The 17,817-nt window shown below is 33.8% G+C and overlaps 3 protein-coding genes across 3 annotated transcripts; 1 reads left to right on the plus strand and 2 right to left on the minus strand.

Annotated features, from left to right (window-relative positions):
- Window positions 1-2,490: 2,490 nt before the first annotated feature.
- On the minus strand, window positions 2,491-8,016 carry LOC11411154 (cyclin-K). The gene is made up of 7 exons (XM_003630810.4): window positions 7,825-8,016; window positions 7,664-7,741; window positions 5,339-5,377; window positions 4,684-5,259; window positions 4,514-4,603; window positions 2,922-3,107; window positions 2,491-2,844 (listed from the first exon to the last, which is right to left on the minus strand). Exons 1-7 carry the CDS (start codon window positions 7,915-7,917, stop codon window positions 2,719-2,721), a joined length of 1,188 nt encoding a protein of 395 aa, XP_003630858.1. The 5' UTR covers window positions 7,918-8,016; the 3' UTR covers window positions 2,491-2,718.
- A 1,116-nt stretch (window positions 8,017-9,132) lies between these two features.
- Window positions 9,133-13,097, plus strand: LOC11410128 (uncharacterized). Its single transcript, XM_003630811.4, has 6 exons — window positions 9,133-9,535; window positions 9,645-10,012; window positions 10,476-10,808; window positions 11,086-11,466; window positions 11,915-12,129; window positions 12,228-13,097. Exons 1-6 carry the CDS (start codon window positions 9,390-9,392, stop codon window positions 12,474-12,476), a joined length of 1,692 nt encoding a protein of 563 aa, XP_003630859.2. The 5' UTR covers window positions 9,133-9,389; the 3' UTR covers window positions 12,477-13,097.
- Window positions 13,098-13,545: 448 nt separating this feature from the next.
- Window positions 13,546-17,594, minus strand: LOC11412383 (putative N6-adenosine-methyltransferase MT-A70-like). Its single transcript, XM_003630812.4, has 7 exons — window positions 16,221-17,594; window positions 15,983-16,081; window positions 15,705-15,788; window positions 15,252-15,604; window positions 14,874-15,090; window positions 14,391-14,470; window positions 13,546-14,115 (listed from the first exon to the last, which is right to left on the minus strand). Exons 1-7 carry the CDS (start codon window positions 17,370-17,372, stop codon window positions 13,848-13,850), a joined length of 2,253 nt encoding a protein of 750 aa, XP_003630860.2. The 5' UTR covers window positions 17,373-17,594; the 3' UTR covers window positions 13,546-13,847.
- Window positions 17,595-17,817: the final 223 nt, after the last annotated feature.

Raw genomic sequence — 17,817 nt, forward strand, 5'->3', positions numbered from 1 at the left:
AAATTTTCGGTTTGATTTCTGTCCTTGTAAAATTTTTTTTTTCCCGGAATACCCCCCTCCTCCCTCCAACTCAGCAAATCAGCCTATGTGGCGCTGACATGGAATTTATTTATTTTTTTTTTTTTTTTTCACTTGCCACGTGTATAATTCGTTTTTTTTTTTAAATTGTGAAATTTTAATTTTAAAAAACTCAATTTTTGTTTTAATTGTTTTATTTTTTAAAATATTTGAAAATTAATTTTCAAAAATAAAAAAAAAATATTCAGATTTTTTTCCGAATATTAATTTCAAAAATGATTTTATAAAAAAAAATTCAAATATTAAAAATATGATTTTTTAGAATTTTTAAAATTTTAGAAAATGATTTTTTTTTTAAATTTTAATTTCAAAAATGATTTTATAAAAATCTAGAATAAAATTTTCGAAAATAAAATCTGAATTTTTAAAAAAATCTGTATCCAGATTATTAAAAATAAAATATTTTCCATAAAAAAAAATATGACTTTTTTTAAAAAATTTCGAATTTGTTTCTTCTAATTTAATTTTTTTTTAATTTTGAAAATTAAACTCCAGAATCTTTAAAAAAAATTAATTTCGAAAAAAAACCGAATATTTTTTCTGATTTTTTTAATATTCGAATTTAATATAAAATCGAAAAATTCAAAAAAAATCTTATCGTTTTTTCTGATTTTTTTAATATTTGAATTTTTTCTTTTTCGATTTTTAAATTTTTTGGAAAAAAATCTGAATATTTTTTTTTATTTTTGAAAATTAATTTTCAAATATTTTAAAAAATAAAATCTGATGTAGATAATTAAAAAAAATTGAGTTTTTTAAAATTAAAATTTCACAATTTTTTAAAAAAAAAACGAATTATACACGTGGCAAGTGAAAAAAAAAATCAAAAATAAAAAAAAATTCCATGTCAGCGCCACATAGGCTGATTTGCTGAGTTGGAGGGAGGAGGGGGGTATTCCGGAAAAAAAAAAATTTGCAAGGACAGAAATCAAACCGAAAATTTTATAAGGGCGAAAACCGAAAATGGCCTATATTACAAGGGTGAAAAACACTATTAACCCATTAAAATTTGATTTCCAATGTTAAAGTGGCATGGGAAGAATAACTTGACCACACGGTTGTGCCTCTAGTGAGGTAAATTATTGACAAGAGAATAAGAACGATGATTGTGAAAAAGAGGAATGATATATCAACATTATTTGTGTTCAATGTTATAAAGAAAAAGAGGAATGATATATGAATATTATTTGTGTACAACCAACAACTTCTTTGCTATTTTTTAATATTTTTTTTATTGATTTTGATTTGCGTGCTCCTTACAGTATTAAAGGGTGTTGCATTAGTTGTTCAATTTTGGTTGTACAAATAACATAGCTCAAAGAAAAAAGGTTCTTTATCCAAAGATAAATAAAAATCGAACAGGTTTTAAACTAGTTGAACCAATTACGGTGAAAACCTGGTTGAGAAACATCTAATTTAGTCTGATTTTAAAAACATTGGTCGTAAGTCTTTAGATATTTACTTATACGTGGTGTATTGATATGTTTACTTCATGTGCAAGTTTTATAAGCTTTAGATATTTACTTATACGTAGTGTATTGATATGTTTACTTCATGTGCAAGTTAGCATAGATACTTGTCCATTTATAAGCTTTAGATATTTACTTATACGTAGTGTATTGATATGTTTACTTCATGTGCAAGTTAGCATAGATACTTGTCCATTTATAAGCTTTTCAGAAAAGAACTACCGTGCTTATGAATAAATGTGCACACATTCTAAAATTTGGGGAAGGAGGAGGAAAGAGAAAAAGAGCAACTTGCATAATCAGTAATCCAAATCACTAGATAGAGAATGAAATTTGGCATTTGCTCAAAACATAGGCTCCTCAAACATTTTGATGGGAAAAATTCGGGAGATAGTTACTGCACTTGAGATATACATAATCTTAAAATACTTTTTCTAGGATATCATTCTAGAATCTTAAAATATTTTGATTATGGATATCCTAGAAATTCGGAAGATAGTTACTGCACTTTGGATATCCTAAAAAAAAGATATTTTAAGATCATGAATATCCATAATCTTAAAAAGCCAGTAAGGATAACCACCCTAAAATTTGCTTGCTTTTTTTTCAGAAAGGTTATCAAATACCAACTCTCAACCAGCTTCGTTTCAAAAGCACTCTACAAGAGCTTCATTTGAACTCTTAATGAAAAACTATTTTTGTACTAGTCTCTTTCATCAATCTTTCTCATCCTTATCCTCTTCGGATGATAATCAAAATTTGATGTTAGAAACAATCCGATACTCTTAAGATACTGAAGGGTATTTGACCAAATGGATAGATACATACGGTTAATCGAATTCATCATTTGTGGTCTTTTGGCTAATCTTATGCATCAAAATGGACGGGGAGCTTTGAGCATAATATATAAATCTTCAATGAGATTGGTGTTTAACCCTTGACCTTTGTATGAGGAAGTCCCCTCTAATCTAAATTTTTGTTCATAAAAATTACAACCTGTGATTTAATTGCAGTCAACATCTAGAAAGACTAGTATAGTTACAATTTATTACACAATTTTTGTATCACCTTCTACAAAACTTCATCACATACAACCACTTTGGGCATCAATAATAGAAGAATCTACACCAAATTGAAAGGATTAGGAGATTCAGTGTCTTTACATGCTGCATCATTTACGCAACATCAGCTGCAGTTGCAGCACTTGATTTCTTTGTTCCGGAGGTAGGAGATTTATCTGCTCCGGTGTGAGACTCATGACCTGCTGAAGCAATGCCTTCTCCATATCTGGTGTCAACTGCATGCAAGCAAGAAGTGAATATCAATAGGCTGCAGGACAATTTCAAGGGACTATTGCTAATTCACAATAATTACCGCAGGAGGCCGAGGAGGCTGATTAGCAGCACCGATCTGACCAGAAACCATAGATGATGGTCCCTGAGGACCAGAATGCTGTGCTAGATTCTCCGAGGGACCAGGCATCCAAGAAGACCCTCTTTCAATTTGCATTGCATTTCCAGCTTGACTGCTGAAATCAGACCCAAATGGTATATTTCCAACCTGACACAAAAAGCATGACTTAGCACCTAAATAATCAATTACTATCAAAACAAAGTGTTGCTACTCATCATGACAGATGCTGCTTTTCAAGCCATTTTACTTAGATTTACTTGTTTACTTCTTACAGTTAAAATTAATGAAATTGGAGGCCTAACTCATCCTTAAAAACCGGTTCATAAGGTGAGGATTGTCTCCTCTATATAAACTCTTATCAAGAGTCTTATCTATCCGATGTGGGACATGGGTTTTTCCCAATACAATGACTAGTGGAGTTAAAACTAAATAGTCACAACTTTTCAATATCTCCACTAAGTACTTATTAAATATTCTAACAAAAATCACCAAAATCAACTTGGACTGAGGTCAAAATCCAGCATGCTAGTTAATTAAACAAAACTGACTAACTCAATTGTGAAATAGAAATGCAGCAATGACAAATTTGTCAGGAATAATAGTGTATATTTTTCTCCTCCTTCCGTTGTTAATTGGTTTCAACCTTCAGACTCATCAATACAATATGACAGCGGAAGAGCCCATAATCTTCACATTGACAAAAACCCATCAATACCCCATTTCTGATCTATGCAACTCATCATTTTCTTCTTATCCTTGTGATTTACCTTCTTTTTGTTTGACAGAAATCACATAGAATTTCTGTTACCTGTGATAGCTTTATTTCTGATGGCAGACTCTACCACCTGCATATTTCGCTGACAACTACGGCAATTCACAACCCACTCCTTTGCATCATCACAACAAACCTTGGTCTCAATTCTTTGGTCCATTTTTTTTTCCACTGTCTACTTCACAGTTTATGTTGTGAAAAATATATTTCTCTGTTCACATATTTTTAATTTCAGCTGTTTGTAGTCTTTAATTTGGGGTAATTCTGTATTTTTGAATATATTTAAATATAAGTTTAGTATAAATAATTTATCTTCAATATATATTTTTGACATGGCAGACATCCCATTATGGATCCATGTAGCCGACATAAGGCTTGGTTGTTGTTTGTTGTTTGTTGCAGACATCCAATTATCTGTCATTCCACTATAGCATTTTTGGAATGAGCCACCAGGAGCAGCAACTCAAGATAAAAAAATATGGTTTCAACATTTCACCGTGCATCTAAAAGGTACTTTCCATGTAAACCAAAGATAATTTTGTTTGTATAAGCGCTACAATATAAGATGCTCCTAACAAGTGTCGCAACTATTGGGCATTAACAGATAGACAAAAGGATTCTGCTGCAGAAAAGCTAGGATTGAACAAGTCATTGAATTTATGAATCCAAAACTCATGATGGTATAAAGCCAATAATATATTTTGATGCCACAGAGCATGACAAACACCCATGGTACCAACATAGTTTTCAAGTCTAAACCAACAGTTGTAGCACAACATACCTGATAAGATGACTGAGATGATTGTTGACTTGGTAGTAGTGCCTGCCCTGGTGGGAACGTAGATCCAACACTAGGAGGTTTTGCACCAGCCTGAAAATTTCATCAATAAATACTGTTACAGTTCAACATGTCATTAGATCATAAATTGTAAACTGAAATATTTGGCTTACATGAAACATGGGCGGAGGAAGGTTGTGAGAAGCACCACCAGCATGTTGAAAACCTAAATTGGCACCAATCGGTGGGGGATATTGGGGATGGAAGGTTTGCACTGAAGGTGGTCTGGGCTGTGGTGGCAATGGTGGTTGCAGAGGCATATGTGAAAATCCAGGAGTCTGCAATGGTTGATGCGCCTGACTCGAGGCAGTTGGCATTTGAGTTGGATGAAGTGGCTGTGAAGATGAATGAACAGAGGGTGGAGGTATATGTGGAAGTTGTGATGATTGTGGAACAGATGCTGGAGCTACTTGGGGAGTCAGATGCCCTTTAGGCTGTTGTGGCATTTGCAACGAATGTGCAGCTGTGGGTTGAGATTGATGACTCGTTGCAGGAACAGCAGCATATGAAACTGGCACTGAAGGCTGATTTTGGTGTTTCCTGGGAGGAATTTGAGTTTGAGATACACCTGCTTGATCTTGTATGCCACCTTGTGCAGGCAATATTGGAGCAGGCTGAACACTTGGTCTTTGTGTCGGCTGTACTGATTGCTGATTGTTTTGAGGAGCTATTGGTTGAACTTTTGGTACCTAGAAGTAACCGTTTATTAGCATGCAAATCTCTACCAAAGGTTGTGAAAATGACAGCAAAATAAAGAGAGGAAAATACCGCTTGTTGCGACTGCACCATTCCAAGCATGATTTGCGCCTGATTAGACAAAACAAAATGGACAAAAATCTCAAAGTTAAACAAATAACTCATGAAACTGAAATATTTAAATGAGAATAAATTTAAAATAAAAACAATTAAAATACACACACTACTCTGTTCATCAAAACAGTCTAAAAAAGTGAACAACTTTATTCGCATACAGTTGCATATATCAATAAGACAGACTATAATATAAAAAACAAGACAGCATACAGATTTGAAATCTGATTTATCCCTTATACAACTCAAATGACTCCTACTCTTCCAAAGTGTGCAATTCAATTGAGGGGGTCAAATAAGGAATCTTAATCATTGATAAAAAATCAACTGTTGATATGCATAAATAAGACAAACTATAGTATAAAAACAAGACAGCATACAGACTTGAAATCAGATTTATCCCTATATAACTCAAATGACTCCTACTATTCCAAAGTGTGCAATTCACTTTAGGGGGTCAAGTAAGGAATCTTAATCATTGATAAAAAATCAACTTTTGATATGCATACACATGTATAAAGAATTGCAGATGAGTTAAAATTTCATCAATAGTTGATATGTCTTACTTTACCGTCTAAAGTAAAATTCAGAGGGGCTAAATCCGACTGAAAGAGCGTCCGTGAAATAGATCGAAACATTAGGAAATGGGGCAGCCTAAATAAATCTTCATGTGTACAACAAATATTTTTGTTTTTGCAGAGGCAAAGAGAATAGCTCATTATAGCTCATTGAAGATAAATCCACAGCACAAGATGTGCACAAATGGAGACAAAGTACAACAACCAAGCCTTATCCCACTAAGTGAGGTCGGCACAAATGGAGACAAAGTATATAAGAGATTTTAACATTACAATACGACCCACCGAAAACATAACACAATCAACCGAATCCACCCAATCAAACTTCCATCAATATATTACCTCGTTACTGCATAATATTGCAGGAAAATTCATAGTCACAGCCCCTCAACCTAAATGTTATACATAGACTACCACAGCCCCTTTCTAGCAACACCTTTTTGCAACCATACCTTGCAGTCCATGGTAGAAAATAGCGGCCAATAGCGGCGCTATAGCGGCCGCGCGGTGCGGTGCCGGAGCGCTACGCAACAAGCCATAGCGTTGCGGTGTGAGATAGCGGCACAACACTTTGTAGCGGTTTTGCGGTTTAGAACCGCTATTTCATTTTAAGAGAAAATACAAAATTGTCCTTGGTTTTAAAAAAAAAGAGAGGGTATTTTTGACATTTTCATCAAACCCTAAAAAGTTCAGCTTCTCTCTTCCTTCTTTCATTCTTACGCAAAACGGCGTTTATCTGCAAAATGCAAAACGCATCTTCTCTCTGCTGTTCTGTGAAACTTCTTCACCTCTGCTGTAAATCTTCCTCTACTTTGTCGTGTTCGCTCAGTTATCCTGTTATTTTTTTGTTTAACAATCTCAAACTCCTGTTACTTTTTTGTTCTAGTTTTCTTTGTTATTATTGATTCCAAACTCCATTCTGCTTTCTCTGTTTCTGTTTGTAGTTTGTACAAACAATCCTGATAGTATTTCTAGGTCGGCTACATGGATCAAATTACGCCATAATGTTCTATCATAAACCATATTTAGATCCAACTCATTAATCTCTAAATCTCTCATAACCGTTTCTCTTATAGTATTTCTAGGTCTTCCTGTACCTCTTGTAATTTGACTATCCTCCATCTGATCTATTCTTCTTACTACAACATCTATAGGTCTTCTCTCTACATGTCCAAACCACCTAAGCTTATTATTTTCCTCCATCTTTTCTACTATAGATGCTACGCCAATACCTCTCTAATGTTGTCATTTTTTATCCTATTTCATCTAGTCTTACCGCAACATCCTCATCTCCACTACGGTTAATTTCTAGATACAAAGTTGGGAAAATGAGCAAAGTATCACAGACATATAGATACAAAACAGCAAAACAACAACAAAGCTAATCCAAACTATAACAATAATACAACTAAACTACATCATCAATGAATAACAAAAACACAGCCTAAGCTTAATTGCTACTAACAAACAAACACAGGAAAATAATTAAGTCCTGCAATCCACGCAAAAGTTGCATAATTGTTATGATTTATGAGCACCTTTACACGTAAGGTGGAAATAATAATGATTCTACAATAGCAATCCTTGTGTTATGAATTCTTTCACAAAATTAAATTTAGGGTTTTATGATCTCAACATCTATGAAATAAAATTGGGAATGCAGTGCAATGAATTAAGTTAGAAGTAGGAAACCCTGGAAAGAAACCTGGAAAAGTGCTTTGGTTAACATAGGGTTTTGGATGAGGATCTGTTTGGCTTGTTGCTGGTTCTGTTCGATCAAATTCTGAATAGAGAAAAACGAAAGGGTTAGCAATAGCAATAAGGGGGGTGAGAAAGAGAGAAAGAGGATAATTGATTAAATGTTACCTTCATCTGAGACATTATATCGTAAAGTTGATTCTTCGACATTCCAGCCAGGTTCGCTGATAAACCCTCGCCGCTAACTTGTTTTCCGGCCATTGCAACGTTGTCGTTGTCGCCGCCGCCTCTGCCGTCGTAAACCTGATTTGCCGATTCACGGTCCCTCCCGCTTCGTGCGTGCGATTCTTATGTTATTTTAATCTGTAGTTTTTTTAACTAATTTTTAATCTGTAAAGCTCTACAGCCACTGGATTAATCCAAGGGCTTAAAATAGTTAAGTAGAAATTGCAGTAGGTATTACATATGCTCACTTCAAAATTTTCAAGACTATATATTTTCAAATTCTACAATCAGTATGTGTAAAATAAAAAAAATAAAAAAAAATTGTTTATACCTCTGGATTTTATAATTCAGATGTGTAGAATGATATCTTTAAAATAATCTAGATTTTAATATTACACGTTATTCATAAATATGGGCTTTCATAATATTGTTATAACTTGGTCTTAATAGGTATGCTTGAGAGTTTGGAGGGGAAGAGATGACTTTAGAGGGAGGGGTTCAGAGAAAATTATTAAAAAATCTTACATCTTTTTTATGGTGTATTTTTGTATAGAAAGATAATTAATATAATTTTTTTATAGAATATATTTTTAATGTTAAGAATATTATAACGATATAAATTTCATCCAATATCTTGCAAAGTTTTTCTAAAATACATTTTTTACTTGGTTTGATTTAGGAGAATTCCTACAAATCTCTCATCTTCAAAACACTCTCTTTCTTCCATGACTTCATTACTTTTTATGAAAATCCTCCCCTCCAAATCCATCAAATTAGAAGATAAACATATAAGCGGTGCAGACCAACTTGCAAATAATAATAAATTATAAAAATATGACTTAATTATTGCTTCTGGACAACACTTGTCTGTAATCTGCAATCTTAGTAACCACGTTAAAGACAAGGATCAATAAAAGACCCAAAACTATCTCTTTTTTCAGGTGGACTCTTTATTCCATCAGCAGGAAAGGAATACATTCAAGCTTCTAAATAGAGGGATTTTGAGTCATAAGATTCATGTTTCAAAAACAAAACCTTGTCATGTTTCAACTTGTTCTACAAGAATGTCATGCAATTCCTTTATAGAAAGTGAAGTTTGTGTTTGTCTACCTATGCGTGTGGCTTGGTTTTGGTCTATTTCTTTTTTGCTTTTAGCTCAAATAGGAAAAAATCACACTGTTAACAATGTTAGACAACAAAATTATAGCGTCCCATTGTTAACCTTAATAATAATACATACAATATAGATATAGATAAGCACATAGATGCTATAGTAAGAAAGAAGCCAAGATTCATTAAAAAAAATAAAACCAAGATTGTCTAATCTTGGTGCTTAATTAAAGTACTTAACAATGGTGCAAACCATTTAGGGATATTAGAGATTTTGACATTTTAAACAATGTGGACTAACATCGATAAATATCATGAAAGCAACTTAAGCTAACTTTTTTTTTCTTTGTTTAGTGGTGGAGTCCTCTAATGTTCACTTTGTAACAACCACAAACAAAATGCCATGTCCTAAAGAACAAGCTCTTCTTAAACTCTTCAACAATGTCTCAACTTCTTTGCAGCTTCTTTTCTTAGTCCTATTTTCCATTGCCATTTTTCTTGTCACATTCTTAACCTTCACTGGTAGATTCCCCTTAATCCAAAGGTCTTGCTAATGCTCTTCTTTTTCTATCTACACCTCCCATTCAACTAGCACATTCATTTTTCCCATAACATGTATTTAAATTACAACATTCTATTTGTATCTATTGCAGAGATCAACAGTATGAATATGTGTATTCTGATGATGAAGAAGATGAAGAAGACGAAGAAGCCCCAGAAGAGTATTCTTGTGTCCATTCTTCTGATAAGGAAGAGCGTCAAAGGACTCATTCTGAAGAATTCATTAGCCCACGAGAGAGCTTTGTGGAAGGATCAGAAGAAAATGATTGTTCCGAAACATTGTCTATGCATCAATCGCCGCAAGTTTCTGACTTCGAAAATAAAGAGGTGGGAGCGTTTCAAGAAAACTTTCAATCAAGAAATGTTGTTGATTCTGTTCCAAATTATGTTGAATTTGAAAGCAGCCCCACCTCTTCCATGATCAACCTGAACCTATATAAAAGTAACAGACACCATAACGGTATTTCACACCGTATCTCATTTTATAATCTATACTATAGGCCTATTTTGATTAACTCATTTGAGTTTATCTATTGACATAAACACTTGACATAGCTTATGAAAACAATTTGACTTTATTTTATCTTTTACGCTAGAAATAACTTGTATGTAACCACTTATATGATAAACATTTATGATATAAGGGTTTAATTAAGATGTTTATCCAAATGATCTCTATATGGTACTATAGTGAAACACTGATTTAGTCATGAAATTGTAATGATTAGAGAGTTTAGTCTTGAAATTAACGAAATTCTAAAATGATCCTCAATCACATTTGTACTTTAGGACTTCAAGACTAAATTGATTGATCCAAAAATACTAATTGAAGATTTTTAATTTCACTCATTATGGTAATTGATATTATTCAAATGCAGATCAACACTTCTAGTTCAACTATGTGACACTACTTTATTATGCAGATGATCAAGTTGGTCATGGAATTATTAAAAATAAAAAGGTGCAAGAAACAAGCCACTCAAGGGATGAGAGATTCTTTGTTTTTGCTTCTAAACAATTGAACAGTAAAAAGTTGATTGTTGATGAAGAGAAAGATGATGTTGATGACTTTGTCTACTCCTCTTCTGAATGTAGAAGTTCCACTCATTGCAGGGAATCAGAAACTGAAGATGAATTTTCTACCTCATCTAGAAGAAGTTGTCCCAAGTGGGAATCATATACTTTGTTCCAAAGATATGATGAAGATAATGCATTCTTAGAAAGAATTAGTGCACGAAACAAACGTCATGAAACTGGTAACTAACCCTTTTATAATACTTAGTGAATTATATTAGCCTGTTTAGCTTGACTTATTTGAATTTGTCTACTGAGTGACATAAGCACTTGTGAAACTGTTTGAGAGAGTTTAAGAAAACAGCTTATGCCGTGTCAATAAGATGTTTTAACCCTACTTCCATAACCTCTACAAGATAGCTTATTGAAACAACTTTATTTTATCTTTTGTTATAGAAATACTAACAAATACATAAGCACTTATATGATAAAACACTTATTTTGTAACCACATTTTCAGAGTCTTTAAGATCAATTCAAATGTCACCAAGATCAATATCAGAGCGAATTGCGAACAAGCTTTCAAGTATAAACAAAAAGCCAACTGATGTAGGTCACAATCCATATAGTGAACTAGAGGCTGCATATGTTGCACAAATTTGCTTAACATGGGAAGCACTTAGCTGGAACTACACAAATTTCCGTTATAAACATGCGTCACAATCGCGCCACGATTTTGATATCGGTTGTCCGGCCACCATTGCACAACAATTCCAGCAGTTTCAGGTTTTGTTGCAGAGATATGTAGAGAATGAGCCCTATGAGCATGGCAGGAGACCTGAAATTTATGCAAGAATGAGGCTTCTAGCACCAAAGTTGCTCCTAGTACCGGAATATCACGGTAAGATAATGATAATTACATTTTCTCCCTCTCTTTTAGAAGAAGATTTCACATCAAAACTTATAAGTTCAAATTAAAATCCATGTAGTAACCAGCTACAAATCATGGACTTGTAGTTAGGTTAAAACTACAATCACAATCGCAATATTTAGGTTAAAACTAGATATAAACCTATTTTAAAATATATCAATAATGATGAAGAGATACTCCAAGATGGATTAAAACTTATTTATACCATAGTGTACATATCCTCTATCCTTGTTTTCAATTAGTATTATTGACAAAACAAGACATTGTGCAAAAGGAATTCTAAAGGTAATAAAATATGTTGGATAATAATGTAGCATAGTTGTGCTTTAGAAGGAGAAAAAGGGTACAAAATTCATTACTCTAAAAATGAATACACAACATTGTTTTAATTAATAATTTTCTTGTTTTTGTTACAAAGATTCAGAGGAAGATCAGATGGATAGTGATTTTCACAGTAAGATATCCTCAGCTTCATTCCTTAAGATAATGGAAGGTGGGATCAGAACATTCATGAATTTTCTAAAGACTGATAAAGAAAAATCATGTCAGATCCTAACATATTACTTTAGGAGAAACAAAAGAGGCATGGTTGATCCAACACTACTCAAGCTAATGAAGAAAGTTAATCAAAAGGTATGTTGCAAATTTTAAATTAACTTTTCTGGAATATTTTTCAGATCATTTAAATTTAATTCATTCTCCTAACACAAATACAATGTATATATATGCAGAAGAGAGTGAAGGTTAAGGATCTTAGCCATTTAGGAAAAGGCTTGAGAAAGAGAAAGTTAAAGGTAGAAGAAGAGATTGAAATATTAATGGGCCTAATAGACCTAAAAGTGGTGTCAAGGGTTTTAAGAATGAAAGAGTTAAGTGAACAACAATTGCATTGGTGTGAAAAAAAAATGAGCAAAGTGAGAGTTGTGGAAGGGAAACTTTGTAGAGATTATTCAACTCCACTTTTCTTCCCCTCAAGTTGATTGAACAATCACTTTGTATTATTTGATGACTGGATTATGTGCATGACAGCACACAAAAAAAGAATATGATTATATGAATATATAACACTCATCAAATAACAAACATGTGGAAGCATAGACCTTTGGATCCTTAATTACAATGAAAAGGAGGGATAAAGATGAATATTTATGTTACTGTGAAGCATTTTGGAAGTGAAAGAGCAAGAGTCCAGAGCCAGAAAATATGACATGAAGATACTAGACTAGTGAACTAGCTTGTTTTACCTAGGAGATTATGTCAAATTTGAGCTGAATAAAGACAAGCATGGACAAGATGAAGCTGAATAATATTGGGGAATAAAATACACTCCAAGAATAACAAGCTGATTATTTATTATTTTACTTATTTTGTTTGGTATAGAAACACAATTTTTGCATATTTTCTGTTTTAGAACTTAATCTAAGAAGAGTTGAATTTTAATGGAATATGTTGTAAACTACTTTCATGTTCCTAAAGTATGGTGCATAGTACATTTTTATCATCTATATTATTTTGGTTTAAGTTTCAAGCATCAATAGATATTACACGATTACACAATTATTTTTACAAAGAGAGTGATTAGTAGATATTTAGACGATTACACAATTAGTTTCAAGCATTAATAGATCACATATTGGTCATCGTGAGCTTAACTCAGTTGGTAGCGACAATGCATAATATAAGCAAATTATAGAGTTCAAATCGTGGCCACCACAAAAAAAAAAAAATAGATCACACATTGAACTTGTTCTTATTTTGCAAAATTATTTAAATAGTTATTATTTTAAATAATAAATATATAAGTGTTAAATTTATATAATTTAAAAATATTTCATAAAAGATTATCTACCTTACAAATTTCTTCTATTCTTCTATTATTTATATAGAGGTATTGCCCCACGATCATCGTTGAGCCCATCCAATCAAATAATTTCAATTAATTAGTTTAATATCAAAACAGAAAGAAAAAATTATATTGGCACCCGTGATCAATTGTCCGAGTGGAGTTACTCTCTCTCTCTCTGCATTTTTTGGAACGACTCACCCTTCTTTTCCGTTACCTTGTCCATCTCTTTTATTATACCAATAACTCAAGTTTCATAATTGTGTGGAGAATTCAGTATTTTTTCTAATTTCAGTCTCAACAGTTTTGGGACTTTGAGGATGAAGTTTATGTTAAGAGAGAGAGAGAGACTACTATTACAACATTATTAATTTTACATGCCACAAAAGGAAAGAACAACGAGAAAATAGCAAACTAAAGAATGGTAGAAAAAGTCAAAATACTGCTTTTTTTCCCTTCAGCTTTATAAAGTTCCATACCAAAATCATAAGATTAAATTGGTAGAAACTTAGTTAGTGTCCACATCAATGGCCATCGCCTTCTCCTCTGAAGCAGAGGTAGTTACTGGAGCTGAAGGCTCAGCAGTGGACTTTGATTCTGTGCTGGCAAATGGACTCCTTGTTTGAACAGCAACACTGGAGTCTACCTCCATAGCAGAAGCTCTGGGAGGTGATGCTGGCTGCACCTCCACATCTGGATAAGCTGCCTTAAACCTTGCCCGCAGCCCTTCATCCACTAACCTTACACCACTCAATTGATTACCCAGAGACATCCACCTGATGGAACAATGGAGAATATTATAACAGCTTAAGATTACTTTGGATGAATTCAAATATCAAATAATGAAGAACACCATAAAAATCAGTTTATGATTTCTATGGGTGAATTTTTTTGCCCTATACCTACAACTACAACCAGATTAGGTTTTTAGTCCAAGAAATCATTTAATTGATATAGAACATTATCAAGAAATAATCCACCCCAATCAAACAATTTTAAGAATAGCGTTAAAAATTCCCAATAAAAAAAGTCATGAAAATTGAAAACCAACCCCGCATGAGTATTGTGCATGCGAGCAAACAACTCCAGCTTTCTTGTTCTTGGACTTATTCTCTCCAACAAAGGATACATCTGTAGGAATAAATTGACAATTTTGAAATTGTTAAGCATATGAAAGACTAAAATTCGAACACTCATATGATAGAATAACTTTAGTACCGTACTAGGCATAGTTAAACTATTTAAAAGATGGAACATTCAAGCTTAACAATCACGAATGTGGGGAGGAAAAGTGAAAATATATATCATGCAAATGGCTGTTAGCAAGTTCTTTTTGTTTTAGCTAGGCTTATTATAATGTAAAACCACCTTTTTGGATAAAGATGAAAATTGATGATAGAGAACATGACATAACCTCGAAAACAGAAAATTATAGATACAAATCGATGACTACTATTGACCCCCGTTTTTAAAGTCGGCCAAAGCATTGAGGGGCACAATTAACTATCAAAACTTTGTTGAATATGATACAAACCTCATCGGGCTTTCGGCTTGTTTCCCGGACTTCAGCAACAATAACATCGGTGTCAATGTTTCTGTTTACTTCAGGACTACCCTTTATCCCAACGAGACAATGTTCCTTGCTGTGATTGAGCCAATGGCCCGTACGTCCAGTTCTAATTATTCGCTGAAGTTGATTTGTTTTCACCCAAATGATCTCCTCAACACGTTTATATCCCCAAAGTTCTAAGCTGCAGAGCACAATACGGAATATGTGCAAGCCAAATGCAGATTATTAGTAAAAAGAAGCCTCAATGTTTTTTTTTGGTTATGCTAATCAGAATATCAGATGAATATTTTTTTCTTAACGAAAACAAAAAATTAGCATATGACCAAATACAAGTGCAAATACCATTCTCGTCCAAGTTCCATCGCACGCCCAGTGACCCATAGAAAAATAAGCCCGTGAGTTTGCAGAGCAGGGACATTAAGAGTGCGCATTTCATCATCCGCCATTGTTCCATAAGGAAGCTCCATGTGAATGTCCCACGGTGGATCAGCCATTATTACTCCAAACTTACCTAATATGTCCATTCTAAAGTTACGTATATCACAGTTGATCCATTGTGGTTCACCAAGTTCCACTTCAGAACAATACTCAGCACGCTGCTGTTTTAGTGGTTTGGGAGGAGGAGTAAGAGCACCCGTCATTGTTGGAGGCAAATCAGGTGTAGGGTCATACTCATAGTGAACATATTTACATGTCTATCAAAGGACAAAAAAGAGAGCAGAACTCAAACTTAGGACAAATTAACTAAAATGAAGAGAAAAATCCAACATAAGAACTCCGAGGTAAAAACCGTACCTTCATGTGCCGGCAAGTATCTAGAAAAGAACAGTCTCCCAGATTAATGTCAGTGTGAAGAGCAATGATTCGTCTAAAATGAACCTGCCAAGAAAAGGATTACAAATGCACTTCAACAAAAGGCTAAATAAAAATGTCCATACCAATTTTTAAAGTTTGATTAGTTGAAAACCACATGTATTAGTATACCAGCTAAAACCAAAATAGATAGTGAATAAGTTGAAATGAAACCAGAGAAACAAAATAACTAGTAATAAAATATTGTTCTTGTCATTAACCTTATTACATGCTACAAAGGAACCGGTCTGGCGCCGACAATCTTCTTTTGTCAGTAAGTCACAATATTGTTTCACCTGAGAACCACCTTTAGTTTTGAACTGAAAAATAATACATTTAAACAAGCAGAATTAGATTAAACTGTACGAAATGCCAGAGTATAGTAAAAGCTGTGAATAATCACAATTCAAAACAGAAATTTGAGTGTATAGCCTATCAAAGTAAGCAGTGAATTTGAACCTTAGCAGCTACAGCAGCCTCCCTTGCAGTCGGTTTCTGAATTAAATCCAAAAGCTCCTTACCAGTTTTGGATTTTTGCATCTCCCTAAACGATTTCTTATTAATTATAGCCTCAAATTCCTTCAAATCCTCCTTCAAATCCTCATCATATGTTTTTGGTTTCTGTGGCATTGCATTAATATTACTCCCTGATGCATTTGGCCCCATTGGGAGTCTATGCATCGACGGAATAACTATACCTCTCTGTGCAGACACCATTCCCATTAGTCCTGGTGCTACCCTTGGTCCACCACCAGAAAATATTTGTTGTAACCCTGGCATGTGAGGGTCACCATGTGACATCCACATATTATCAGATATTGGCCTCAAAACTGGCCTTCCCATCGGACCCATAACGCCATTCACATTGGTACTACCGGTAACAATTTGTTGCTGATTTTGATTCATATTACCATCTCCAAGACTCGATTCATTTTGTTGCTGATGATGATGTGCAGTTTCAGGAAATTCTCTCAAGAGACGGGCCCTTTCTATATTCAAAACCATAATTCTTGATTTCCCACTTACAACAAACTCTTCCAATTCAACAGCACCGTTATCATCTGCCATTGACCTCAAAGCTATCTCGACTGCAAGCGTTGGCCCTCCTGAATCTCCACCAAGCTCTTGAAGTGCGGCTTTGTCTTGTGGCATAACCGTTTGATCGTTCTCCAATTTCCACAATAAAGTGGAAGAATCAATAGGTGAAAAAGGTACTCGACTTAAAAGACAAACAGCAACCATTGATCGAACAATGGACAAAGAACTAACTTTCTCAGATTCTGGATTTTTAGTAACAAGAGAGATTTTAGGGTTTTGAAGATTATTATTATTGTTATTAAAAGGGTTTTGAGGTAGTTGTTGGAGAGATGATTTGGAAGGGTTGAAATTGGTTAGAGGAGGAGGGAGAGGGGGTGTAGGAGCAAAAGGACGGTGGTTGAAAGAAGAGAGAACTTTCAGAGAAAGGTCAAGAGAAGAAACAAGATTAGGTATAACGGATTGTACAGAAGAAAGCATGTCCATGTGTGACTTGTGTTGGGTTTCTATGCGAGCTTCAAGTTGTTGCCTTATATCTTTAATACTGTTTAAACCTTCATCTGTCTCCATGTTCATGGATGATGAATGATGGATTTCAAGTTGTTGCAATGCGCAATCTTCAGGTTGCTGGTACGGAAGCGGATACGACGAAGTTTCTGGCAGGTTGTACGGCGGCGAGGAGGAACTCCGGTTGGGTTTTCTGGCGAGTTGAGTTATCTTCGTTTTTCTGATGCAATTTGTTGATTTAGGGTTTTGACTTTATTTTTTCAAATCAATTTTGTATTTCTTTTTTTTAGTGAATGGTGATGGTCCGGTTCTTAAGGTAGTGCATTGGGCTTGTAGGTCCACCAAAAGTTCCGCACATTTTCTTTTTGAATTCAAGTCTAATTTTACCGATAAATATTTCGTCAACAGTCCTTTAAAAAAACGTTTATAAATCAAGTACCCCTAAAAAAATTATTGTAAATTAAATAATCGATCAATTTCGTTTTTTTTCTTAAAAAAATGGTTTAAATTTCAA

This window comes from Medicago truncatula, chromosome 8 (assembly GCF_003473485.1).
Source record: "Medicago truncatula cultivar Jemalong A17 chromosome 8, MtrunA17r5.0-ANR, whole genome shotgun sequence".
Classification (NCBI taxonomy): Eukaryota; Viridiplantae; Streptophyta; class Magnoliopsida; order Fabales; family Fabaceae; genus Medicago; species Medicago truncatula.